General features: G+C 38.1%; 1 protein-coding gene across 1 annotated transcript in view; it reads right to left on the minus strand.

Annotated features, from left to right (window-relative positions):
• Positions 1-14209: 14209 nt before the first annotated feature.
• Positions 14210-27172, minus strand: part of LOC104917584 (neurobeachin-like) — a 34966-nt gene continuing 22003 nt past the window's right edge. Inside the window, exons 2-5 of the mRNA XM_031552132.1 lie at positions 22838-22939; positions 18769-18965; positions 17873-18024; positions 14210-16029 (exon numbers count right to left, since the gene is read on the minus strand). Coding sequence (XP_031407992.1) covers positions 15939-16029; positions 17873-18024; positions 18769-18965; positions 22838-22939 — 542 coding nt within the window. The 3' untranslated portion in view covers positions 14210-15938. The remainder of the gene's footprint in view (positions 16030-17872; positions 18025-18768; positions 18966-22837; positions 22940-27172) is intronic.

Raw genomic sequence — 27172 nt, forward strand, 5'->3', positions numbered from 1 at the left:
TTAATCTATTTCTAAGAAGCCATAGGATGTTTTCACATTTAAGATTTTTCTCTGCATATGAAGCAACAGCTTTCAGAAACCAAAAGTCCACTTTTTTAGAGAAGTGGTATTATTTATAAATTTTTTAAAAAGTGAACTAGGTTCATACTTAAAATGTAGATACGATATAGATTAGTAATTTCCCCTCTAGTTAATCCTTATTTCAGAAATGTTTTGATCAGAAAATAAAAGAACTGTCGCAGATGATTTCCTTAAAAAAGCACCGTGATTTTGTGTGACTGTCATGGAGTAATAGGCATTTATTTACAGTATTCTAATTTGCAAGAGCCTTATTACCTGACTACATGTGGTTCTGGGCAGACTGGTCTAGTGGTTGGTGACCCTGCACATAGCAGGGTGGATTGAAACTAGGTGATCATTATGGTCCTTTTCAACCCAGGCCATTCTATGATTCTGTGATTCTATAATTCTATGATTCTGTGATGGCAGCTATAGCTCCTTCAAATTCAAGTTAACAATTTACTTCATTTTCAGCATCAGCTTAGAAATGCTTGTTACCCACCACTACTACTGGAAGTACGCTTACTTCCCATAGTCCAGAGTTTCTCTGTACAATCATATATATATATAATAAGAGAATAAGAGGTTTGAAGAAATAAATTCATCAAGTGAATGTGCAAATTGAGTTATTTTTAGTGTTCCACCCACGTTCTTGCTCAACAGTGTTTTTTCCTTTCCTGCCAGTCTCCATCCCCTTTGACGTTACATGTGTATGTCGTGAGCCCTGGTCAACAGCACTGAGAACTACTAATTCCTGACGATCTGAGGGCAGACAGAGGGGGCATCTGCTGTATATCGCAGCTTTTTTTGATGCCTGGTGATAATGCTGATACAGATACTTTGATCTTTAAGCAGTTTCACTTCATGGAAGAGATTCCGACCGTGTGGATGTCTAAATAACTTCCTTCAGCTAATAAATCTAAATAATTCTCATACTCTTCTACTGCTTTTATGATCTCCTAAATTATACGGTCTCAAGTATTTTTCAACTGTTCCACATTTCTGGCCAAGTCTTTGGAGATGGTGAAAGCTGAGCCTTTAGTGTCCTGTTTCTATTGCAGGAAGGACACAGGCAGATTTTGTAGGCCTGGGCAGATGAAGATGGTTTTCACCTGCTTTGTTCTTGGGCAGATGTTTGTCATGATTATCGTCCATTCTTCTTTTATTCTTTTATTAAAAACCTCCCCTTCACACAGCACCCATTTTTGCAGCCCACTATAGCTCTCATTGATGTTTTTCCATGTTTGATTTGAATAAAAGACAGGCCTTAATTTTTTTTTTCCTTGTAATAGCTTCTGTGCTTTAGGAGCATTTTTTTTGTTACCACTGGAATGCAATAAAAGCCTCTTTTTGAATACTTTTTATGAAAGTTGAAGTCATTCCATGCTATGTGTGTGCAGGGATATGTGATCAGTACTATCCTGGGAGATAGACCCTGCTCAGTCTTCCTCAAAGCAGACTTGACATTTAAAAACTGTTCTGAATTAAGGCTCCCTCACGTCCTAGATCAGTACCTTAAACACACAGCTCAGGGTTTCCTTTCTCTGTTGAAATCTCAGTTTGAAAATACATTTCTACTAGATCCCTCCTTTCCCTGAAGGACTGTTAATTGCAGAATTTTGACAAAAATGTTCTGATAAAGCAGAAGAGGAGGAGGAGGAGAAGAAAAATATTCACATTCATCACTCCTCCTCTTATGAGTTTCTCTGATTACTGAGTCCTTGTTGTCATTTTCAGATGAAATACAGGTTTTAGCCTGATTTTCTGCATAGAATGTCTCCAAGTAGGACAATGTCATTGTATCGTGCATCAGCAGATTAAAATTTCCTGGGTACGGTGGCTTTCACTGTTTTCCTCTTTTCCTACATTTTTCCATTGCCAGCAATAGTATTTTGCAGCCAGAGGGAAACAAAGATCCATTGCTTTCAGAGTGCTCTCGTGATTGGGATATATATTGATAGTTTGTGCTAAGAAGAAGGGTTTATGAGTGCCTCTGGCAACTAGTGGTGTGAACTGCACACCTATAAATTCTAAGTTGGCAATATCAAACAAAAAATATTCCTCAGCTGTAGCCTGGGGTAACAGGGAGTGGGAAAAGCCAAGCTGCACTACTAATCCATAACCACAGAGATGACCTCCATTCCAAAGCAAACAGTACATTAAATTTTAAAAGCTGTCCAGCCCAATATATGTAATAAAATGTCAGTAGTATAATTCAAAACAACCTTAGAAACTGTGATATACTGCATTTGGTCACTTTATGCACTTCTGTATTAGCATTAGCTAAGAACAATAGTCATCAGCCATTCAGGAATTCAGATCTGCTTTGCTATAATGTTTGCTAATTACTGGGTGGCACTTACGTGATAACATATATACACTAAATCTACAGAATTTAGTTTCATTCAAAACAACATGAAGAAACATTTGTGAATTTCAGCATAATTATTGTAGATTTTACAATGTAATAGCTGAGAGAAGAATCTGACTTTAGAGAGTTGGCAGCCATTGCACCGAGAAGTGATAAACCTATTACACACTCAGTAGATATCCCCCATCTGTTGACAAAATAAAATTATAGAAAATGTTGGACTGAAATCAGATGTTTTTAATAACCAGTTTTTGTTTCCCTCCCCAACAATAAAATAGATTCAGGATAGCAAATAAAATGTAAAATGCACAACAGTTTACACAAGACGATTTTTACAGTTTCATGGGAGATTTTAAAATCTTCTGTGTGGAGCTTCTCTGTGTATTTCAGGCAGCTGTCTGTACCACTGGTAAGGCACTCCTGCTAGTAATGAATTTCATTCAGTATGAATCTACTTAACTCACCTCACTTAGTTAAATAATTTAACAAATTAATTTTGCTCCATCTCTAACCGTTTGCTACATCTGTGCTCCATAGCTGAGGAGTAGAGAATGGGATGGTGTTGGAGGTGTTTCATTAGCCAATTGAGTTTAAGAGGCATAATATATACATAGACAGAATATAGAAAAAGTGTAATTGTCTGACTTCGTATTATGTCAGTGCTGAAGGTTTGATTTTTATCCCTCAATATCCTTCCTATATTCAAAGTGAAGAACCATATCTGTGGACGCAAAAATACTCTCCATTCTGTTTAAAAAAAAAACAACAACAACAGCATATAATTAAATTAAAATATTGAGCTGTCACCAATTACACATGTTCAAGCATGCTCCTGAAATACTGCCACAAACTCTTGGGATTTTTTTTGGCTGCTCATGGTGTCTGGAAGATATTTAGTTGCCTGATCCCCATTCTTTTGCACCTTTTATGAGCGTGTGATGAACTCTTCTTTTATTACCTTCAAGCAAGGTTTGGTAAATTTTGTTCTTACTCCTGTAGCCACCACCTTGTTTATAGTTTACTTTGCCATACTCTGTGTAAAGGATTCCTCGTTGCAAGTAGGTAAAATGAAATAATCCATAATTCAAACCAGAGTGCAGTAAAAAACCAAATCCACTTTTCCATTTACAACATACTAATAGTAATCACAGTTGCTTACTTGGAAAGAAACACTAGAGAAAGAAAAATCACACCCAAACTTCTGTCACAAAGGCCCAACCAGAAAAGCACCTCTTGACTTGCAGTAGATGTTTCCCTGACCTATTTCTTTGCGCACAGCCTGCCTTCAGACTTCACTCACCAGAGATGACCTGTCCACAGCACTGCATGCCAGGTTTCATGGCTCATCCCTTTCCTGGGGTTCTTTGTGTTCCTCCTCTTCTCCAGCTCCTGCCTCTCCGCACGTTACCTCTTTCTATCTTATTGGTGGAACACCTATAACATGTTCCAAAGAGAGTGTGATCAGACAGTGCAGCTAAGCTTTAATCCATCCAGGTAACTGCTCCAGCCAAAAATGAAACCAGTGGGGAACAAAAAGGGGGGAGAAGCTATCTCTTTTCAGCATAATCCTGATCCACATTTTGACTTGTTTTCTTTGTAGATGAGAGAAGCCGTGGCAGCATGGCAGGGAGAGACTGGACTGAAGGGTGAGCAGGGCTTGGATGGCCAGCATTGGTTTGAAATGCCCTAATTACAGCCTGGATGTATAGATGTGTGCTTTTACATCTGAGCCAGTCATCACAGGGTCCTTCTATTACCAGTGGAGAGGAATAAAGGGATATTACCAAAGGAAAATTTCCCTCATTAGATATTTTAGACAAGATCGATATCTAAACAATTTGAATGATTTACTCTTCAAAATGCCATATGTATTTATGTGTTTATGTTTCCACTGACAAAAACCAGGTATCCTGGGGTGACTGGTACACACTTGGCTATCTGAGCTTAAACAGCTGAAGTGCTGGGTGAAATAAATCCTGGGCTTAGTGAGTGCTGAGCGTGTCCCACACACTGGATTTGAAATCCATCTACATGTCAATAAATAACTAAATGACACAGATATACATACAGGCTCCTTAGTAGGACCAACCTCAGTGAGAGTGTTTATTAGGGGACATACTAGTTTAGAATTGGGAAGCTTTGAGTCTTAGTCGTCAGGAAATGCCTTTACAGGATGCTGCACTTCAAATGCTAATGAATCAGATATATTAATACAGGGGTCACACCAGGCTTTGTTAGAAATTCACACACTGCCTAACTCTCTTTTCCCATGGAAGATACAAAGAAAACTATGATAAATTAAGTGTCAAGAGTGATATACAGATAAATGTTGCTAAGACGTGAGTTTCTCAGAATCTAATCAGGCCTGTAAGCTGGTGTATCTCTTTAACCTAGATTTAGCAGTGGTACAGTCAATTTAAAATATCTTCTACCTGTCATTCTTTTTTCTTTTTTTTTTCTTTTTTAATAAGATCTGTGGGATTACAATATTTTTTCATATATTTGAAATAATTTTATAATTTCAAAAAGCATTTTCTTACAATTCACTCTTAGAAGAGTGTGGTTTTCTACTGTAAATGTCTCTAAGCATTGGTGTCTTGTGCAATCAGTGTCTGGAACTCCTTTAGCCTCCGCGTTCTCCATTACACATTGATTGTTAGTGTACTGGATAGATAAGGAAAAGTGAACTTGTTAACAAAATCAAGGAATGCATCTAGTCTCTTCTTAATTCAGGCATGGACTTTCTGAGAGGCACTTAGTCTGATATTACCCATGTCACTTGCTACTTATCAGCAGGAACTGGTGTGAAGGTGGGCTCTCCAGCTCCATGCCGTGGTTACAGTGGCTGGTTTCTGAAGATAGAGAGTTCACTCAGGTGATTCACTCAGGGTGTTATGACAGCTGTATTCCTATTTTCTGCCCTGATTTCACAGCAATCTCCCTAGATAAGGCTTTGAAAGACAGAGGTAATAGGGTGCTTGTCAGCAACATGGCTTTGCTTGTTAAGAAGCTGGGGCACTCATTTTACGCAGGGAATGGTGGTGCTGCTCCCAGTTTCTTGCATCCAGATATTCCTACTTCAGGAAAAAAATGTTGAACAGCAGCACCGTGTATGATTTCTGCAGGGCAGCTGGGCTCCTCTGCTTTGAAAAGAGAATGATATAGTGCTTTTAGCAAAGCTTTGGAAAGCTGTGGTAGGATGAGTTATCACTTCTCATTTTACTATGGGCAACTATAGGGCATCTTTTTCAAACTTTGAAACTTGTTGCAGAACCCACATTAGGAGAAAAATCTGGCTGCCCTTTAAACACCTGATTATTTGCTTCCAGTTCCCCTTGTTTTCTTTCTTTCTGATATGAACAGTGCTGCTCAGGCTGGGTTCTGCCTGTTGTCCTTTCCCAAGCCTTCTTGGGAAATGTCTTTTGGAAATCAGAACTATATAACATATCTGACTGCTGCCTAACATATATGTGTGATCTTTGCTGGCTAGCACCTTAATTAGCCATCAGAAGATAATAATAATTTAAAAACTAGTACAAAAAGGGTGCTCATGTAAACCTCGTAGTATTTGATTACACTTGTACATTCATGACGTAACCAGTAAGACTGCATAAGCAACTGCCAGTCATGAAGACTTTGTGATCTTATAACATTTGGGTGATCTTCTCTCACAAAAACGTGTTGTGATCTTATCACATAAATCTATCCATTTCATAACAGATTTTGTACTAGGTACACCTCACCAGATGAAGATGTGTGACTATTAAAAATAGAGATGATCTGAAAATTTTTCATTACTAAATGTGGGTTGCCAAGTCTATGCAACCTTTCCAAACAGAAAAATAGTTTTGTTGTTTGGTCCTAAAGCTTGGGTTAGAAGTCTTAGAAATAATTAGATATAATCTCCATACTAATAGTTATTTAACAAATAATAACCTTTGTGTATACTGTAATATCTTTGTTTCTTTTTCCTGCATTATAAAACGTATAGTATGTAACTATAAATAATATTGCAAAAACCATATGTAGATATGTTTTTGAGCAAAATTTGGCTATTGGATTAGCTAGAACACTGTTGGGAAATACAGAAAAGTGAAGAAGCTGTGTTTGACATATTTTGCACATAGCTTACACATGCAGATCTAGGCCTCAGATATAGAAGAATCCTATATATCACATGCAGAAGATCTCCAGTCACTTAGGAAACTCATTAAACTGGAAGATACCTTCTCTTTTGGTGTGCTAGTTCTTTTTTAAGTTGCTGTACATTTATATGTAGTGATGTTTATAAGTATCTTTTATGACTTTATTGTTTTCTCCCCAGTCATTTATTTTCCAGCTGACCCCTAAATATACTCCAATGAGTGTTTTATTATATGATGTATCTAGAATGTGTAAATCCATAAATGCTTTACATTATCTATTGTCATGCATGGTGGAGAGGCCAGATATCCTCCCCCTAAATCTGCACTGGAAATTGAGTAGTGCTATAGTCTGATCAGGGAGCAGCTTCAAATGATGAACTAGGTGGACTGTAGGTGCTATTCCACACCTGCCCTGGAAATGTACAACACATGTGGAATTTATTTTTTTAATAGGAAATTTCTAAATGCAATAGGAGAATCATAGAATGTCTTATGTTGGAATAGACCTTAAAGCTTATTTATTTGCAACTCCATGCCATGGTTTGGATTGCTATCCACCAGATCATGCTGCCCAGGAAGCCATCCAGCTTGCCTTTGAGTGCCTCCAGGGATAGGACATAGAATCCTTAGAGTTGGAAGGGACATCTGAAGGCCATCTTGTCCATCTCCCCTGCAATGGACAGGGACACCACAGCTAGATGAAGTTGCCCAGGGCTTTATCCAGCCTCGCCTTGAAAGTCTCCAGGGAAGTGATATCCATAGCCTCTCTGGGCAGCCTGCACCAGTGCCTCACCACCCTCTGAATCAAGAATTTCTGCCGAACATCTAATCATGTATTCAAATTTATGGCTCTCTTCCTGCCTTGAATGAGCATGTGAAGCTCCTTTTCTCCTATTCTCTCATAGTGCTGGCTTGAAACAGTTATAGGATTAATATCCAGATGGAATTGAAAGAGCAGAGAGGACATCAGTAAAATGCCTTGATTTAGCTCAGGTGCTCAGGTTCCAAGTCTTGGTGCTGGAGCTGCACCTTGGTGGGGAGCAGCTGGTGCCTCTCACGCCTCATCAACATAAGCATGTAATGTGCCTGGGCAGTAACACCCGCCCAGCCCTGCTGCTGTGGGAATTTCACCCCTATCACCACTAGCCTAATCCATGGCCTGAGGCAGTGCAGGTGTCACTGAGCATCTTGTTGTGCCCCATACCGCTGCCATTGCTGTCCATGTGGAAGGTGGTCTGCTGCCTGGGAGTGAGGTGGGAAGGAGGAGAGTCTTTATTTCTTTCTCCGATTTACATATTGGGGGATGGATGGATTGAAAGCAGCCCTGTGGAGAAGGATGTGGAGGTCCTGGTGGATGAAAATTGGACATGAGAAAACCTTGCAGCCTGGAAAGACAACACTATTCTGTAATGGTATCCTGGGCGGTATCAGAGGAGTGGCCAGCAGTGTGAGGGACGGGCTTGTCCTCCTCTGCTTTGCCCTGGTGAAATCCCATTTGGAGTACTGTATCCAGGCCTGGGGCTGCCAGTATAGGAAAGGCGTGGAGCTGCTGAGGTGGGTGCAGAGGAGGCCATGAAGATTATTTTTATCAAGAAACAGTAATCATTTTCAGGTCATAATCAAAATGTATTTGCTTCTAAGGTCTAAGATGCAGTTGTTTCTACTGCAATCTTAGCAAAACTTTTAACACTAGAAACCACCTAGAAGCAAAGAGTGATATAGCAAGAGGACGTTGACCGTCTGGCATTTGCCCAAAGCAAAATCCCAAATTTTACATCTGTCAAAAATAGATTGTTTCTGATTTTGTAATTTTATCATTGATTTAAGTTTTCAGAGATCTTTTTCTGAAAGAGCATCTTGGTGAATCTTCATTATGGTTATGGTTTTCATTATGGAAATAAAAAGGGGGCATTACTTTTGAAGCAACCTACATAGTTTTACTCTTAAACCCATTTGTTAATGGCTGTGGAAAAGTCCCTATGCACAGTCCACCTTGTTCTAGGATGGCTAGTGGAGATGTTACATTTCTCTTAGATACGAAAAGTAAACTTTCATGCTTTCACCTTAGATATGAAAAGTAAACTTGAGTTTGGGCTCCCAGTTTCTCCCTACACGCAGGTCCTGATGTATTCCCGGACTTATATATCCACAGTTCTCTTTCTTCTTGTTGGTATCATATAACTTTGTGCTGTAATAATTTCCTTATTTTACTTTGGTCCATTTTGGTGTTGTTGTTTTTGTTGTTGTTTTTTTTTTTTCCTAGAAAGTTTTCTAAGTAGTAAAAAGATGGATCCATAATTAAGCTAACTAAGCTACCTTGAACGTGCACATGCATGCATGCACACTTGTGCTGTGAGCGCACCTGAAAGGTGCAGAGGCCTCTTTCATCCCTAAGGTGTGTACACAATGACAATGGGGCTCCCAGAATTACTGGATGCAGGCAGGGACTTGGGAGAGAGGGAGTGAGCAGTAGGTTGAAAAGGTCCCTGCATGCAGACCTTCTTGAAGATACAGGCAAGCAAACTTTTTTTTTTTTTTTTCAAGATTTTCCTCTTTCTGTACATTCAGAATGTGTCCTTTCATCCTTCTTTCTATTAGCAGATAGCGCCTTGGGCTCTCCGATGTTGTATGTGTTGCCTCATCACATCCATTATGGACTGATATGGAAATCAGAAGGTATTGCTGAGCAATGTACCAGCCAGGTCATCTATCAAAGGAGAAAGATCCACACCGTTGGGACTCTAATCCCAGCCAGCATGGAATGATGTGTATGTGAACCCATTATCTGTAGCCAGCTCCTGCACAGGATCCATATTCAGCCTTGCACTCACAACCACATGCGTGCCCTCTCTGCGTGACCTAGCACTGCTAGGCAGGGCCTTGTAGAGGCTTTTTCCTTAACTTCGTAAGTCCCTCAATGGTAAGAAGTTATCTCGTGGGAGATAAGCTGCTAACCAGACACCTACTGTAGCACATATGAAGGCCAGGTGGGAAGGATTCCACTGGGACTTGAAACACCAGACAAAAAAAAAACTGCACTGATATTTATTACTTTTGATAGCATACCTAGAGATAAGTCCCAATGACCCAATCAGCAACATTTGGTTTTATATCCTTTTTCCTTAAGGAGGTAATAATTGGGCACCAAAACTTTCAAAGCAAAAGAAATAAAGAAATACCACTTACGAATGTGCTCCTGGTTGTATGTGGGTTGTCAGTACCTTGAAGATGCAGAAATGAGCAGGTTCGTGGTAGTGAGTATCTTTCAAGTCAAGAGATAGGAAACAGTCTTCACACAGAAGCAAAAGGATTCTAAGTGCCCACAGACCAAACCTCAATATCTAAACAAGTTTGTTTCATTCTGAACACATCTGCTTTACTTTCTCATACATTTCTTCCCAAGCACAGCTGGGATCATATCCATCTGCCAAGTCTGATGAACTCCTGCCTGAGCAGATGCTTTGGAAGGGATTCCCACAGAAGAATGCAAATGGGGAATTCTTTTATGTCAGAGAGTTAGTGGTCATGACATGTGCTGGTAAAAACTCACTTGTCTGAGAGGCTGACTGCCATACAGGTAGGAATCATGAGAGCAAGTTTCCAAAGAATTATGAAGGTCATGTAGAGCAACAAGGCTATCTCTGCTGTGCTTTCAAGACCTCTTCCGAGGTGCTAGAGCATGAGGTGTCACTTCTGGGTATTTGCAAGATGCTCTGGGCATCCAAAGGAACAAACAATACTGTTGAGGTAAATTCAGATATTAAAGCAGAAGGTTTGACTAGAATAAAGGCTTGATGCAAACCTGCTTGGAGTCCCAGTGGTGTGCAGCTGTGCTCACAACTTGACTGATGAAAGGTGCAGACTCAGGCACTGTGCTGTGCTCATCTGAAGGCACCTGGTGTGCTTTCACCCATCACTCCCTGAACAATGCCCCTCAGTGAGCTTGAGGTGGGATGGGTTAAGGGCTGGTCTCAGGGCGTCTGGCAGCATGACTAAGGCCTGTGTCATGCCACTTCCCTTTTAGTAAGAGAAGGGCACTGACACGTGTTATTTACTAGGAGAATGGTACTCCCACATGAGCTCTGGTTCTGCTCTAATAGGCAGCTGAAAGATAGGAACTGTAGCAATTCACTTTTCATTTCAGGTTTTACTACCTGTAAGACACCCTGGGTCAGCAAGGAACTTGGAAAATAGATTTGTATGGGCTTTCTGGAACCTAGTGTGTGTGCTTTACACCAACTCTGTTTTAGTACTCCCTGGTAGTGAGGGCGTGTGGTATCAGGAGAGAAAATCCCAGCCTACAGACTGGTCATCACGGCAAGTTAAAACAAGAGGGGCAGGAGGGTTAGTGGAAGAGAAGCAAAGGGAAGGGATGTGTCAAGAGGGGATGTGGGATGATCTGTTTGGGAATCATAAAATCATGAAGATTGGAAAAGACATTCAAAATCTCGTCCTAGTGTCCTCCTACCACCAATATTTCCCCATTAAACCATATCCCTTAGTGCAACATCTAAACAGAAGAAATGGCGCAAGCATTTTGTGGCTGGAGAGGAAAGCTGTACCTCCCTCTGAGACTCCTCCAGCCCTGTGGTCCTCGCCTAGAGTCGTGCTGCCCTCTTACTGAAGCAGCCTTTTTTTTTTGCCATTATTCTCAACTGAAAAGATGTGCATGCAGGAACACTGGCTTCTGGGAACATTTTATTTACTGTTTGATAGCTCTGTACAAAGTAATGTATCTGAACAGCCATGGGCTCTGGATTTATATGTATAGCTGTACTGCCAGACTGAAAGACCACTTGCAATTGTTCCGCTGCCTTTTCCAGCAATCACTAGTTCTGCTATGCAGTGAAGGAGTCTGTGTGCATCATTCTTAACGGCTTAAATTTGCACAGATGTGACACTGGGATTGGCTTTGCCACAGGGCTTGGTCACTGCAGCATCCTGCCAAGTCAGAATCTCTTCAAAGCATAAACAGAGGGAAAACTTTAAAGTCAAATCCACGAGTGCTGCCAGCTTTTCGCTGTTTGTAGTCTTCTGGTACCAGAGAAGATTTTCTTTCCTGACTATCTAGTTTTGTATGTAAGAGCCTATTCTCTGCCCCACATTAGGAACCTGAGGCTGACAGTAGCTTGGTACTGTGGCATCCTGAGGTGCACAGAGCCCTTATGCCAGGCATTTAGTGAATTAATGGAACTCCACACTCTGAATTTTACCTATAGGTACTTGTGTTAGTTATCCACAACTTTATTCATGCAGGTGGGGTGGAACAGAGTGAGGATATATGTTTGCTCATGATGCAAAGCCGTTGTGCTGGTCAGGCGTGATCACTGCAGAGGGATCCATAAACTGAGACAGCTGTTTGGCAGGTTTTCATCCAAGTAAAACCCTCTGTAAACTAATTATATGGCCACAGCTTATAAAGTTAACAAGAAAGCAATCTCCAGACTTGTTCTCTTGTCAGTTGCATATCTTGAACTTATCTGTAGATGTTGCAAAACTAATCACTGTGGTTAGAAAGCCTATCAACTGTTCTGTACTGCACAGATGTAATAATTTTCCAATCCTTCTTTCCTTTCTTAAATGCAAGCTTCTATTTTAATGTGTTCATTTTTAGTGTTTGTAAATAATGGTAAAAAATAAAAAACTTTAAGGAAACCAGTCCACAATTAAACCACTGCAAATTGTAAGCAGAAACGCCAGCTAGACACCTCCAAATAAAATATTTATAGGAACTAGATGTCTTGTATCAGGAGATGCTTCTCCTGCTGTTATCAGAAGTCAGCCCTTTGCTCCCTCTATCTGCTTTTATCCCCGGCAGCATGAGGTGTGCATCAAGCATCCTGCTTGCTTGTCAGTGGGGCTCATACACTGTGTTGTAGCAGGCAATCATCACAACAGTTGTTCACAGGCAGTGTTTTTAGTTCTACCAGCACAACCCACGAGATTCTCTATCAGCATCATCATTATTTATCTGAAGCTCTTCCAGTAAATTGAGTCTAACTAGTTTTCCTTGAGGTAAAAAGATGCAGCCTGTCTTTTATCATTGCTCATGCAGAGAAATCAGTTCCCTCCTAAGCAGTGTAGAATCTGGAGAAGGAAAAAGCCTCACGGCAGCTGTATTATGCTCCTGGCCAACATTAGCTTATAGTCCTTTTCTCAGGCTAGGACAGACTGGCAGGAAAACAACCAGAAATTGCACATTCTTTTCATTGTTGTCATATTGCACAGTTGTATGCTTAATGCTGTATCTCCCTTAGCTGAGAGATTGGCCCCATTTAGCTGTTCTGGTCAAAGCTGCTTCATCAGGCAGCTCTCAGAGACTCCATGGAATCAGTTTCTATACAGAAAAATGGTGAGTCAGTCTAGCTTTACTTTCTGAAAGATGGATGGGCCAGCTTTGGAAAAGTCTTGATGCATAAACTGGAGATCTGCACATACTGCTTTTCTACATTAGGTGATCCTGCTACAAGTAGTACTAATATGATTAACATATGTATTAACATACTAATATAATTAACATAAATTGATTCTGACAGAATCATATTTTTTTCTCATTTTTTATTATTTTTATTATCTTGCTAGAAATCAAATAGGGATTAATAAGCAAAAGCAGTGTTTCAATACAAAAGCTGGTACATGTGACTATTCCAGCCTGTTAATACATTCTTCATGTCCTATGCCTTTGTGGAAACTCCATTTTTATGACGTCAACTATAGTAGAGATGAAAATTTATCATTTTGTTATTATTGAATGGGACTTGTATTTTTTTTTTTTTAATCCCTCAATTTAGTTTACGAAGTGTGACAAAGGTCAGGTAACTCTATATTGATGGACTGCAGGTTGGAACATAAAGCTGTTTCAAATAACACTCTTAACATAGTAATCTACTCTCTTGTCTCCATTCCAGCCCCAAAACAACCAACATAAGTCATCTGCTTCAAAAATTGGTTGATAGAAATAGGAATCTACTACATTGCATACTGAACTCTAATAAGGTTATGAAAAAGTGGTTTTAGTTTGTTTTGGTAATTGTTTACAGAACACTGCTTTCAAATGAAAGGACTATCAGTAGGTTGGCAAATTGAAGTGTTGGCTGTTATTCTGCTTTGTAGTCAATCAAGAATTTTCTAATTTTAAGGAAAGTATTTTGCCCACTTTTCCTACCTTAAATCAGATGTCTGACATATAGATAGCTACCTATCTACAACTACTTGCTGAATCTTTGTAGGGACCTCAGCACTTCCAAAATGTAATTTAACCCAGCTGTTTTGTTCTGCTGTGCATGGACTGTAGATATCTAACTTCTGAAGTCTAATCTAAGCTGAAATTAATTCAATCTTATCAGATAGTAAGAGATACTCAAAATGGCTCTCATCAGATCTTTGCTTTCTGTGAGGTCTACTATACAAGGTTATTGCCTGTTCACAATGATCCTTCTGCTGACCAAAGTATTTTTTTGTAGTTTCTTTTCATGTACTTGCAATCAAAAGAGTTGAAAAACACACCATAACCTCTTTTTCATTTCCTGATGCCCCAGGAAATACAATCCAGCCATACATGATTTTTGGCATTTAATCTGTATGTAAGGAATGATTTCTTAAAATAATTGTTCCTAATGATAATGCGAAAAGTTCACTGAAATGAATAACTATCACTGAATTCTTTGCATATTTTATTTTTCTTTTTGATTTCCAACTCACACACATCTGGCATATTTTACATCTTTGCAATAAAACATGGTTACAATAGCTTAAGGAATTTATATATCCAAAATATTTCACCATGATCTCAAGATGAAATGAACTTGTCTTCCAGATGTTCAATATTCTCCCAATTCTAAGCTACAAACTCAAGATATTGCTTACAGACTGGTGATGAATAACTTAATCATTAGGATGATCCCCATGATTGCCGAACCTTATAAATACAAACAACAATGAAGAAGGAAATTCAGTGCTAAACTTACTAATACAAGGTGGAGAACAAATAAGTAATCACATCAATAAATAATGATATGTTTCTGGTGCAAAGTGCCAATACAAAGAATCCATTATCTTTTTAAATAAATGACTGCAAATGAGTGTAAATTCTGAGAAAATTACATTCCTGTTACATGCCTCATAGCCCTACCGACACAATATGTACATCTATGACAATACAGTCACCAAATATACAAAGAAGAAACATGAATTAAAGTGTATATACCCCTGGGTGTGTAATTTGATCAGTACAATGTGCAGAAAATTATTCTGATAGTTATCATTACAGTATTGTAAAACATGAAGTGCCTTAGTCTGAGTGGCTTCAGGTGAGATTTTTAGAAGAACCGAAAAGAATAACCTCAGTCACCTCCACAATGAAGCTAAGGCTGTTGAAGAAACCAAGCTGCTCAGAGGAAAATAAGGGAAAAACATCATTTGAGGCTCTCTCGCCCAATGGTTTCCTTGCCAAATGCTAGCAATCCAGAAGTATAGCACTTTGTATTGGGAATCATTAAGCATTGCAAATCACGAAACTGAACTTCCCCTCTTTGCTCTCTTTCTATCTAGTCTTTAATTTTAAAAGGAGGAATTTTATTTCTACTGTATAAAGTATAAATATGGCAAATGATGGCTTTTTATCCAAATGCTTCATGAGCAGAACTCCACTTAAAAGGGGTAAAGTTTAGATTCAAAAAGTGAAAAACATGTGTTGGTGAAAATGTTAAAATTACTGTTTGCGCCCAAATTCAACCCTTTAACACAAGCTATACCCTCAGGCAGATCTCCAGTTTGATTTGTGAGAATGCACCTGCTCCTTCAAGACATCAGGTTTAAAGTACATGCAAGTTGTAACTCCACAATAAAATTAAGAAACAGTTTTGTTCTTTATACAAGGTTTTACTTTTACAAAAGTATCCCTTTAAAGTTAAGATGTGCATCTGATGTACAAAGTATCAAACGTATTTTTTTATTTTTATTTTTATCTCAGCTTGAAAAGAGGCTGGAGATGGGATGCATGTTAGGTTCATAGCCTAAACATTGAAACAACTGGACACGAGGTTCCTCAGAATTTGCAAAAGTCTCTTGTGGCGCATCCTACTACCTTTTCTCAATAAACAAAGATATATGAAATAATTACCAAAACATCTCCTAATTCATATAATTTACATGATACAAGCTTGCTTTTCAGCAGCTGGTGTTCAGTTGTGAAAAAACACACAAAGTAAAATGGTTGCTGACTACAATGTACAGCTATTGCTGGGTGTAATGGAATGTACAACGGAGGTCAATGCAGACGTGGTTTTCCACCAGAGACTACACCTTTCATTGCAGCACTTGTGCTCTCAGCTTTACCTGGGCTTTCAGTTCTTCATTCCGCTTCAGTATCTGTTCTGATGTTCATAATGCCACCGGTTAAAATCTATATTGAAAGCTACGATGCTGCCAGAAGCCATGCCAGTAATTAGAGTTCTGAAAAAGACAGGTGTTTGTGTTAGTCCTCTTTTACCTTCTCAAATTATGGTTTGAAATAAGCACTTAAAAAACAAAAAGAACGAGGCTCTTCAGCAATGCTGTATGGAAGTAAACTTCATAAATGCACTCAGTTTGCTACAGAGACACTAAATTTAGGTATCTACATATAAGACCAATTCCCACACTCCCATTATGGCCAGAGGAAGTCCAGAACTCCATTTATTCACTTTCACATAGGTAAAAGCTCAGTATAATTTGAGATGATCTTCTTTATCTTGCCTTGCTTCAAGGTGCCCCTCTGGAAGTGAGTGAGCCTTCACTAGGTCTTCTGCCACAAGTGCCACCCCTTGTATGTAGCTCAAACCTCCAAAGCATCTCAAACAGTACTAACTGGCTATGGGGTGGAAACCAAATTAGGGACCTAATCAGTACCCAGTGCAACTTGACATGAACTCTCCACAGTTCTCCACAGTACTTGGGTGAGCTAAATTGTCCTCTGGACTCCAGAGACTGTACTGAGTAAATCTCCACTAGTTATTATGGAAGCTTATTATCATAGCTTCATGTAAGCTGATCACACTCTGGTTCTCCTAAAAAGCTTTATATTGAAATTTACACCTATACTTATGTAGTTCTGGTGGCAATGGTTGAGATGATTTTCCAGTTATCATATACCCTCCAATTCTGGTAGCTGAATTCTAAAATTGGATTAGATATCTATCACCACTTCTATCAAACCGTACAAAATCCATTCTCTGCTTAATTATGCGACCAGAGCTAAGCAGATACTTAAAGCACTTTGCACAGCTGGAGCTTCCCAACCTAATATTACAATCAGGGGTAGAGAAAATAGGCTAGAAGAAATTTTTCACAGTATAAATAAATCTCTTAGAACACAGCACAGTACTGCATACATAAACTGGCAAAGCTCCAGCAGCAAATAGGCCTCTTCCAGTAAGTTAGGTTTTGATTAGATTGTTTGAGACAAAAATCTTATTTCTCGTCATCTACTCATATATGAATAAATTAGGTGGGTACTTGGTTTGTAGGTTTTTATTGCTCTACAAAATGGGTACATAGCATAAGAATGCTGGAAAGTGTAAGAAAAATAAATGGATATGACTGCTGTATGATTTTTCTCATGTCTTAGTAATTTTTTTTATGAGTCTGTATATTAATAAATGCCAACTCACACATGATGTAAACAGCAAATCCATTCATAACCCTGCATAAATGCAACACACAGGTTTATACCATTAGCACATTACAGTAGTAGAGTAACAAACCGGGTTCATATATATTTACATTTGCACTGTGCATTCCACTGCCACAGCAGTCACTGCAAATATCTCGTACACTTGTACAATGCACCTCCACTGCTCAGAGAAGGTCAAAAAGAAAGGTCCATATCCATTCCTGGTGGATAAATCCCTGGCAATACTGCACATTAGAGTCCACCCACAACCCCAATAAGTTCTCAAGCTCTTCAATGATGAACTTTTGAACTTTTTTTCAAAGCATTTGTTAATTGGTACTGCAGTCTGATCCAGTCTGGTTGTTTGTATGTTCTGAAGTTAATGCAATTTTACTAATATTCTGCTGGCTGAAGCTCTGGCTTACTGATTTCAGTGAAATAAGATCTTGCCTTGAAGTTAACTGCCGCTATTAAGAGACTCAAGGATCAGACAACATGCTGATTAAAACAAGTCAACCAGATAACAACATGTGTAACAATTTCATACCATATCTTCTTAATTCATACTTAAAAATCATACTTTAACAGAGATCTATAGTATGTGCAGTTTTACTCTTTACATACAGATATGAAGGACAGATTCACCTCTGATCATGAGACAGATCCATAGCTCTAATGCCAGCATCACAGCCAGGGTAGATATAGAGCTGCTTGAAGTCACAGGCCTGCCATACCTCCACCACACCGTTGTCTCCCCCCGTTACCAAGTTCTGCCCATCACTGCTCAGGAGAATGGCCTTCAGATAAATACAACAAAACCAAGGTACACAGTTAGCTTTTATGGAGAATGATCATTACTTAAATTTAGTCAACTTACAAGCACTTCTTGTCCCCTGCCCACTTTAAATTTGAAGGCAAAGACTCCCACTTCTCTTTCTTCCAAATAAAAAAAAAAATAAACTAATAAATTTGGGATCTTCAAATTTTAAGTAAAACAATTACATGGTTTTCGGTATGATAAATAATCACCACCACCACCACCAACAAAAACCCAACACATTTTCCAGTATTTCGGCCAAGACTTGAGTTAAGCACATAACATTTCTCTGTCTCACAATGCTAGATACCATCAATAACACCTGACGCAGGGCAGCAATCTGCATTCCTAATGCTGCTTCACGTGCTCTTCACAGAGCAGAGCCCCAAAGGCAAGAATTCATGTCTGGACTAATAAATGAAGAATGGACTTCTTTCTGAGTATTTTTGTTTAAAAAAAAAAAATGTTTCTCACTTGAATTTAATTCCAAACAAAAATTCCAGGAATTGTAAGGGATCACACAGAATTTGTTCTTTTTCACTCTGAAAATGCTCAAGTGTACTTTCACATTTGGAGATGAGAGCGTTTCTGTTTGAATATGACTCAGCTGGGAGGTGGAAACTTTACATGTGTGATTTCCTTTAAAATACACAGCAAATAAATTCAATTTATTTTAATAAATAAAAGCAAGACACAACAAGTATTTATTTGTATTTAGATTTACCCTGGTTGAATCATTGATCTCCATCTGAGCTAAGAGTTTTCCATTAATGCTGAAATTGCTGAACCGTCCTCGTTCATAGTAGATGATGCAGTGACCTTCACTAGAAACTGAAATTAAGCGAGGATACAAGCAGTTTTCTGTTCCTTCCAGGGCTCTCAGCAAATCTCCAGTAATTGTGTGTACCAGGCAAGGACCTTCTGTATGTGAAAAGATAATATATCATATTTTCGCTGGTTATACAAACTATATAAACTGTGCACAGAGGCAATGCGTAATACACATTTATATCATTTTAGTCCTGCATAGTTATGAGAAGATGCAATCCTGACTCAAAGAACATAAAATAGAAAACGGAAAAGAAAATGCAAGAATTAAGGAATAAAATTAAGAAAATAAATATATCTCTAAAGATGGTAGTTCATTGTTTCCTTAAACTGGTAACAGTTGTCATTGATCTGCTTCTGAAATATCAGGATATTTTCCCAAGCATTTAGAGGCCTTGGTCTTTCCTCTAAGAACATGAACTCTTCTCAGCCTGCCCATTCACATTAAACAGATGGGGCACTATCAGTGACTAGTAGGAGCAACTCCCAGAGGACATATAGCTTTATCACTGCATATTTCTCTTACAGTCAATGGCAGTTTCTGCAGATCCTCTCCCACAATGAATGCATTATATGCATAGATTTCAGTCATAGGTTTCACTGGTTTAACAACGGGCATCATCTGACAGACAGCAATGTAACTATGATATTGGGACTGTAAGAATTTTCAGAAGACCACACTATATTACTCTAGAAAGACTTTGATATGAGATTTTAATGTCTTTTTTTTTATTGCTGATGAAAGAGAAACTGAGCTGTGAAATCTACAAGGTAGATTTTAAGATGCAACACTATGATATCTCCATTTCAAAATCTATGAGAAATGCTCTTTTGAAAGTGAGACGTGTACTCCTTCTAAAACTCTGAGTCACAGTAAATAATAAATACATTTTTTTAATGAATCACTGAGTATCCCTGGACCATCACAGTTATCTCCTCCTTGTACAGCTGGCTCATGACTCTCAAAGTAAATTCGTGCTGGCAGACTCAGCCATCTCACATTAAGCCCTTCTAACTTCTCTAAAAATAACACTATGGCTAGGTTTGCCAGGTAGAACAAATCACAGCATTGATGCACTTGTCTGTGAGCCCTCCGGTGTATGTCCTTGTCTGTGTTTGCAACAAGCCTTATGCAGAGAGACTCTGAGTGTGACTGGGTCTACAGAATGCATCTGCAATGGAATTAATTTATTTTCTCAAATTGTCGAATTCTAGCTTTGGAAATGCTGTAATGCCAGTGATGCTTCCAGTTTCAGAATAAATATCATGTTAGATTTTCCAAAAGGAAAGTGTAATATCTTCTCACTTAAGTACCCTGACAAACAGCTCAGCTGATTGGTCTTGGGCATGAAAAAGGCACACAACAAAATCTTCAGATTTCAGATTCTGGTGTAAAGGCACACAAACTTCCCACTCTTTTTCTGTTAATGTTGCACAGGAAAATGCAGACATCAACCTGAGGCACAGGATTTTCTCAGAGGAGTCCTATTCACCTCCCTGCCCCAGCACAGGTTGTCAGGATGTCTGCGTGTGTGATGGAGGTGACACAGGGAGGAAAGACTTCCTGGGAGGGAACACATACAGCACTGATGTGCCACACAGCACTGTAATGAAATGCTGTAATAGAAACTGGAAAGCAACTGGACAGAAAATGAATAAAAAGCCTTTAAACAAGCATCTGCTGGAAAACAGTCATGATTTAAAAAAAAAAAAAAAAGATTTTCTCTACATAATGATGTATGGAATAATCTATAAAGTAATGGGAAATGTGAGAAGAGTAACCGAAAGAACAGAATCTGACAGGATGGGCCTCCAACTCCCCGAATTTATTACAATTATATTCTGGATTTGACCCCCAGCAGCATTTAGCTCTAAAAATAGATGTTTCTAAAGCATTGCATACTGAAGGAAGCAAAAGGTAACTAAGAACAAACCTCAGCTATCCTAATAAGAGGAAATTTGCAGCAAGATATTTGAAAAGGGTACTTTGACAGCAAGAATGTATAAGGCTGCCTTAAAAGACAAGGAAATAGCAGTGTTGCAAGACAAAATTAGGTTCAGAGTCCTTCAGTGTATTTTTTCATAAATGACTTCACTGACTTCACCTTGCACAGTTATGTAGTAAGTCATTACTAGAGTTAATGACCCATTAGCAATTCTTGTTAAAAATATCTTTACCCAAAAGTTTCATATTCAACTTTGAAAGTAAATGTCATTCTCCAAGTCTGTGTAAAGATGATAATCCAGCTGTGAGCTAAAGTGGGCAGGAATAGCACTCAAAAATAGCCTTCGAAAATCACAGAATTTTTAAGGTTGGAAAAGACTATTAAGATCAACAAGTCCAGCTGTCAGTCCATCAACAATGCCCATATAGCATGTCTCTCAGTGCCACATCAACACAGTACTTGAAAATCTCCAGAGATAGTGACTCCACCACCTCTCTGGGCAGCCTGTGCCAGTGCAGTGCCCCTCTTTCTGAGAAGAAATTTTTCCTAATCTCCAATCTTCTTCTCCTCAAAAGCATCAAGCTTTAAAAAGGAATGCAAGGATATTCACAGTGATGAATGAACCACCTGCCCTATGAGAACAGGCTGAGACAACTGGGGCTGCTCAGCCTGGAGAAGGCTCTGGGAAGATCTCATTGCGGCCTTTCAGTACCCAAAGAGAACATACAGGAAATCTGGAGAGGGACCCTTTATAAGGGATTGTAGTGATAGGACAAAGGGCAATGGCTTTAAACTAAGAGAGATTTAGATTAGACATTAGGAAAAAATTCTTCGTGATGGGGGTGGTGAGGCACTGGAAGAGATTGCCCAGAGAAACTGAATGCCACATTCCTAGAGATGTTCAAGGCCAGGCTGGACTGGGCTTTCAAAAAGCTGGTCTGGTGGGAAGTGTGTCCTTGCCCAGGGCAGGGCACTGGAACTAGATATTTTATTAAGGTTTTTTTCAACTCAAGCCATTCAGTGATTCTTTGATTCTATTAATAAAGTACAAAATAGATATTATTGTAAGCAGAAAAAACAAGTGGTAAAAAAAGCAGAAAAAACAAAGATCCAGGAGTGGAGTGGAAATAAGACACAGGAAATAAGAACTTTTAAGGAATGACAACGTTAGTGTAAAATAAGGAAATAAGAAGGGATAGTACATCTCAAAGGAAAGTAAGAGCTACATCTTGGAGGAAGATGAAGCAAAGAGGAATGGATGACAGAAAAAGACATGCAGTTTTCCAAATGAAGAAAGGAAACTAAATGAGAGAGGACAGAGGAGGAAAAAAAGTGAACGTGGGTAAAAGGAGAAGGCAGGAAGAATAGGGAAAGATTAAGCAAAAACTCATTTAGATGAGTGTTTTATTTACATTGATGTCCAGAGTTGTACAGGAGTTTGCTGCAGGTTTGGAAAGGTATTTGAATGTTTACATTAGTGACTGTTGGATACTCTGGATTCTATAAATAAGCAATAAAGTGTGTGAACAGATGGCCCAAAAATTTTAATGGAAGAGGTGTAACAACAAACATGCAAACTCCTGATTATTTTGAAACCTATCCACCAAAAAGTCTGCTGGGTGAAATGCTATCAAACAATTCCAAAACAAAGCAAATAGACACAGCTTTCATTGCCAAGGAGACTGAGGTCAGTCCACAAATTGCCATTTCATTAAGATCAGGGTAGAGAATTCTGAGCTGGTCGTACCACAGATACAGGTCTCTATCAACAGTTCTCTTCCAAATCTGTGGGTAATTGTAGTACAGGCTGATTGCTGGAAAGATCAACTATTTCTAAGCCTCATAAATATGGATTGTAAGGAATAATGCTCAGAGTAAGCAGCTACAAACTCCCCCAGAACTGCAGAACATTTTGGTAGAGGAGACTTGGGATAACTGAAGTCTGTCTAGCTTAAAGGAAGACTGGAAAATACCATTCAGAAAGGCTCTAAAGACTTAAATAATAAAAGTATTTCTAACCTTTAGCACCACTAATAACAAGTCCCAGCTCTGCACAGACTGACACACAGACAACTTCATGATCATGACCAGTCAGAACAGCCCGAGGAGCAGGATAATCACCTGTTAGAAAAGAAAAAAAGAAAACAACAGACAAATGGCAAAACAAACCTATCTTAACAACAAAAGAACAGTGCTGTAATTTGCCTTCAATCAATAAGCATAAAAGAAATGCACCATCTGTTTAAATACTTCATACCTAGGTTTCTGAGCATCCATAACACAAATACCTGCTATCAAACATATCTGTCTGTAGCCTTCTGCTAGGAACCTAAGGAGTAGGAATAGTTGAGCATGTTCTTATATTAATTATGATAATTTGTTTCATGAAGCTGGAGTAGGGGGAAGAGAGGAGAAACTGCACTGCACTGGAAAGACACTGCCATTGCACAGACATTATTGATTTAGAGTCACATTGAATGCTTACAGATTAAAATTATAGCTAGAGATGGTTATGAATAGACATCATTTTATATATATCACTGTGGATACATATGCCATTATAATCACATTTAATTTTAAAGAGTAGGATAGACTGCTCCCTAAACCTTTCTTTTCTATATGCAGGAGAAAAACATATTTTACTGTGGATTCAAACAAGTGGGCTTTTATGGAGTGTTTAGATGACAAATAGCAACACTTCTCTTGTTTCCAATAATAACAGATGATGACATCACACGAGTAAAGCTTCTATATGCAGTAAGGAATTAGAGAGTATTTGATATCACTTTACCAGGCAAGGAAAAGTTATGCAGTAACAAAAAATTAGCAACATGCTAGATAATAGAGATTTCATCTGGTTATATTTAGTTTGTACAAATGAAATAAATAAATAAATAAATAAATAAATAAATAAATAAATAAATAAAAAGGGAAATTCCAAAGGACTGGAGCTCTGACTACATATGAATTATCATAACATTAGTCTCCCACAAAATAACAAACTGGGTAACCCAGAGTTCTATCAATAAGTCGGAAGCCAAAATCTCATTAATGCCAGTCACCATGCTATACTGGAATGGGAGTCTTGTCAAGCAAGCTTCTTGTCTGCTTTGGACAGGATGACAGGTACAATTGATAATTTTAAAATTATCTATTTTAAAATGGCCTCCTGTATATTTTTTTAGGATATTTGACTCAGTAGTGTGGGGTTTTGATTTCAATCTGTTTTATATGGAACTGACCAAGGACAGAATGTATAATACAGAAGCAGGTTCAACGACAGTTTTGAACATTTTCTGTCAACAGGAGGGTATTGACTAGAATCTTGATATTAGGATAATGGATACTGAATTATTGTATTGGTGGATGGGAACCAATCACTAGATAGTAACTTCATCTGTAGGACAATATCAAATCTTTGCTGGTAAGATGCCATAATATATAGTTGATACAAGGATTCATAAGCTACTGTACAATGAAGAGTGATGATAATTGTTATAGCATGCTCTGCACTATCCAGTTAAATAATAAGGTTGGCAAATGTATTTTCATTATTTTATTTTTTTTGAGCGCAAACAGGTAGAAAGTTGATGCTTCTGTACAAACACAAGCTCTGCCCAATGGGGAGGCAATTTTGGTTGGGAAAGCAGTGAGACAAAGGAGAATTTATTGGAGTCACAATGCAAAACTTCCTCAACATTAGCTTTCACTGCAATACCCTAAAATAGCAAATAGAGGTCAGGAATTATCTTGCACTGTAGACCATAAATGAAATTGTGCTCACATTTTCAGAAATGGGCTCCAAGTAGGGTCACACAACTGATAAAGAGTAGGATAGGAGGGTGCACAGCATTTAAAGTGTTTTCTCTCTTCACTGCACATGCAGCAGAGCAGTGACTTGGTGACCATAGCTGGGGAGTTAAATATATAAAAAATGTCCAATAGTGAAGTAATTTATCTTACAGCTAATGGCAGAACAAGGTCCATTGGGTGAATGGCTGCACATATTTCAACCCTGCAATAAAATGCAGTATCTTACCTGCAAAAACAGTTAAACACTAAAACAAATTAACAAAGGAACTAGTGGAGTATCTAGGCAATAGTGTATGGCTTTCTGAAAGATATGCTTTAGGAATATGGGCTTGAATTGAGCTTTGTGGGTCAATGAATTTACTCTCATTTATTGCAGAAACTCACACCATATAAAGCTGTTAATAAATTAATGAATAGCTGGCTAGGTAGGTGACTTAGAAGGATGTTTCAGAACTTTAATGCCCTGAAAGGCAGAAATATTTTTATTTTCAGTCTGAATCTATTCCTGTCTATCTTACATCTCTTTGTTCTTGTGTCAGCATTGCCCTTCAGCTTCACATCCACCCCCTCACTTGTCTTTTCCCCACTCACATTCTTACAGAAGAAATCAGCCCTCTCAGCCTTTCCTTTTGACTTTATTAAACAAACCAAACTCTTATAATATTTCTTTAAAGTGACAGGTTTGCCTCTTTTTAGTCATTGCAGTAACCCACTTCTGCTCCATTCAACAACCTGGTTCTTTCTTAAAATTCAGTTAGCCAAAACAGTATATAATAGTAGTTCTTGAAATTTTACAGACAATGTACAGTATTTCTTGAATAATCTTAACCATATCTGTTATCAAAATTTTAACTAATAATTCTACATGTTTTACTATCATTTTCTGAATCAGAGAAGAACTACCAAACATGGATTTGAGGCTTTAGTTTTAGATCAAATATAGGATAAGTCAATCTACCTTCACTGCTAATGAAAACAGCTATCTCAACAAATTCTAGTTTCCCAATCCCAAAATCTATCCTGTAAGAAAGAAAATCTTTTTAGTCTGGAAATTGAAGATGTAAACTGAAAACTGGGCATTATTGCTATGGAAGGGATGGATTTTGGAAGAAACAAAAGAGGAAGTTCAATACACCTCATCAAAGATAGCTATATTTAGAGGTTTAGATGCTTACAGTTTCCTCCATTGATGTCGAAAAACCTCCTTCAGAGATGTTCTTTTCTCTAGTGGTCTAATAGAAAAGTAAAATATATAATGCAACTACCTTCAGAATGTTCCCATTCTTTTCTTTCTTCTGTATGTCTTCTTGAAAAAAAAAAGCCCAAAAGGTTTCTTTGACTTACACTCTGATTATAGAAGTCAACATAGTGCTGCCATCAGTCTGCAAGGGAACTAGCAGTACTGAATGACTAGAATTATTTCATATTAGAAAGTTTAAGGGGAAGAGAAAGAACACAATTTTCAAAAAGACATTTTCCTCACCACTTCATAATAAAATAATATAAAATCAAGAAACTGTAAAATGTCAGAATCTGAAAAATGACAATGTTTATTGACTTCTTGTCTTACAAAAGGAAATGCTTATAAGAAACAACTGCTCTGACCTTTGAGACCTTTTTTCAGTAAATAAAAGTTAATAATTGAAAATCTTTATTAGGAGTAAGAGTCAGACACTAATGGTAAATAAGATTCAGTGATACAGGAGAAGCTGTAGCAAAGAGAAGAGAATCTCAATCATATTACATTTTATTGCTAAGGATAGAAGTTGTGAAGTCCAGGAATCATTCAAAATCTAGCAAAATATTCTGTCACTGTCACATCACCTCATAGTGCTAGATATGATAGATAGATGCAACCAGGGGTCAAAGGCTGCAGCTCTGAGGGAAATGCAGGTGAAAATATCTTATCTATGAGCTGAGATACCATCACTGTAAACTTCCTATGATTTCCCCAAAGAAGCACCTTTGAACCAAACTATTAGCAGAAGAAAAAAACACATTTGTGATGTGTTTCTAAAATAAGCATGTTCTTCTACAAAGTCTGAAGTAAAATACGTCTTCCATTCTCTCTGAAAAATACAATGTTTAGTACCATCATAAGGTTCTTCTGTAATAGGGTTCTCTCATTGTAAGGATAAAAAGAAAATGAAAGAGAATGGACAGTGTCACTATGTTTTTCATATTGTCTTTTTCCAGGAATTATTTAAATTGTTCTGGGGACGCATCTAAAGGTCTTCTGTTTAAAGAAACATGAGACCACAAGGTTTCTAGCTTCCACTTCATCTTTGACTTTTATGGAAGGAAGTACAGGGCTATAGCTGACTGATTTGTTGAAAATAGAATCTATATGACACAAAGATTTTTCTGTTAATATTTTGAGGAGATACTCTTCAGAAAACAAAATCTTAGAAGTTGTTATCACTTTAATGAAAGTAACAACGAAGTAGTCCTCCTGAACTTTTACTGTCACAAAAAAAAAAAAAAACAGGATGAAAAAATAAGGCTACATCCAAAAGACATGACTTCAAAATAGGAAATAGA

Source organism: Meleagris gallopavo, chromosome 1 (assembly GCF_000146605.3).
Source record: "Meleagris gallopavo isolate NT-WF06-2002-E0010 breed Aviagen turkey brand Nicholas breeding stock chromosome 1, Turkey_5.1, whole genome shotgun sequence".
Lineage (NCBI taxonomy): Eukaryota > Metazoa > Chordata > Aves > Galliformes > Phasianidae > Meleagris > Meleagris gallopavo.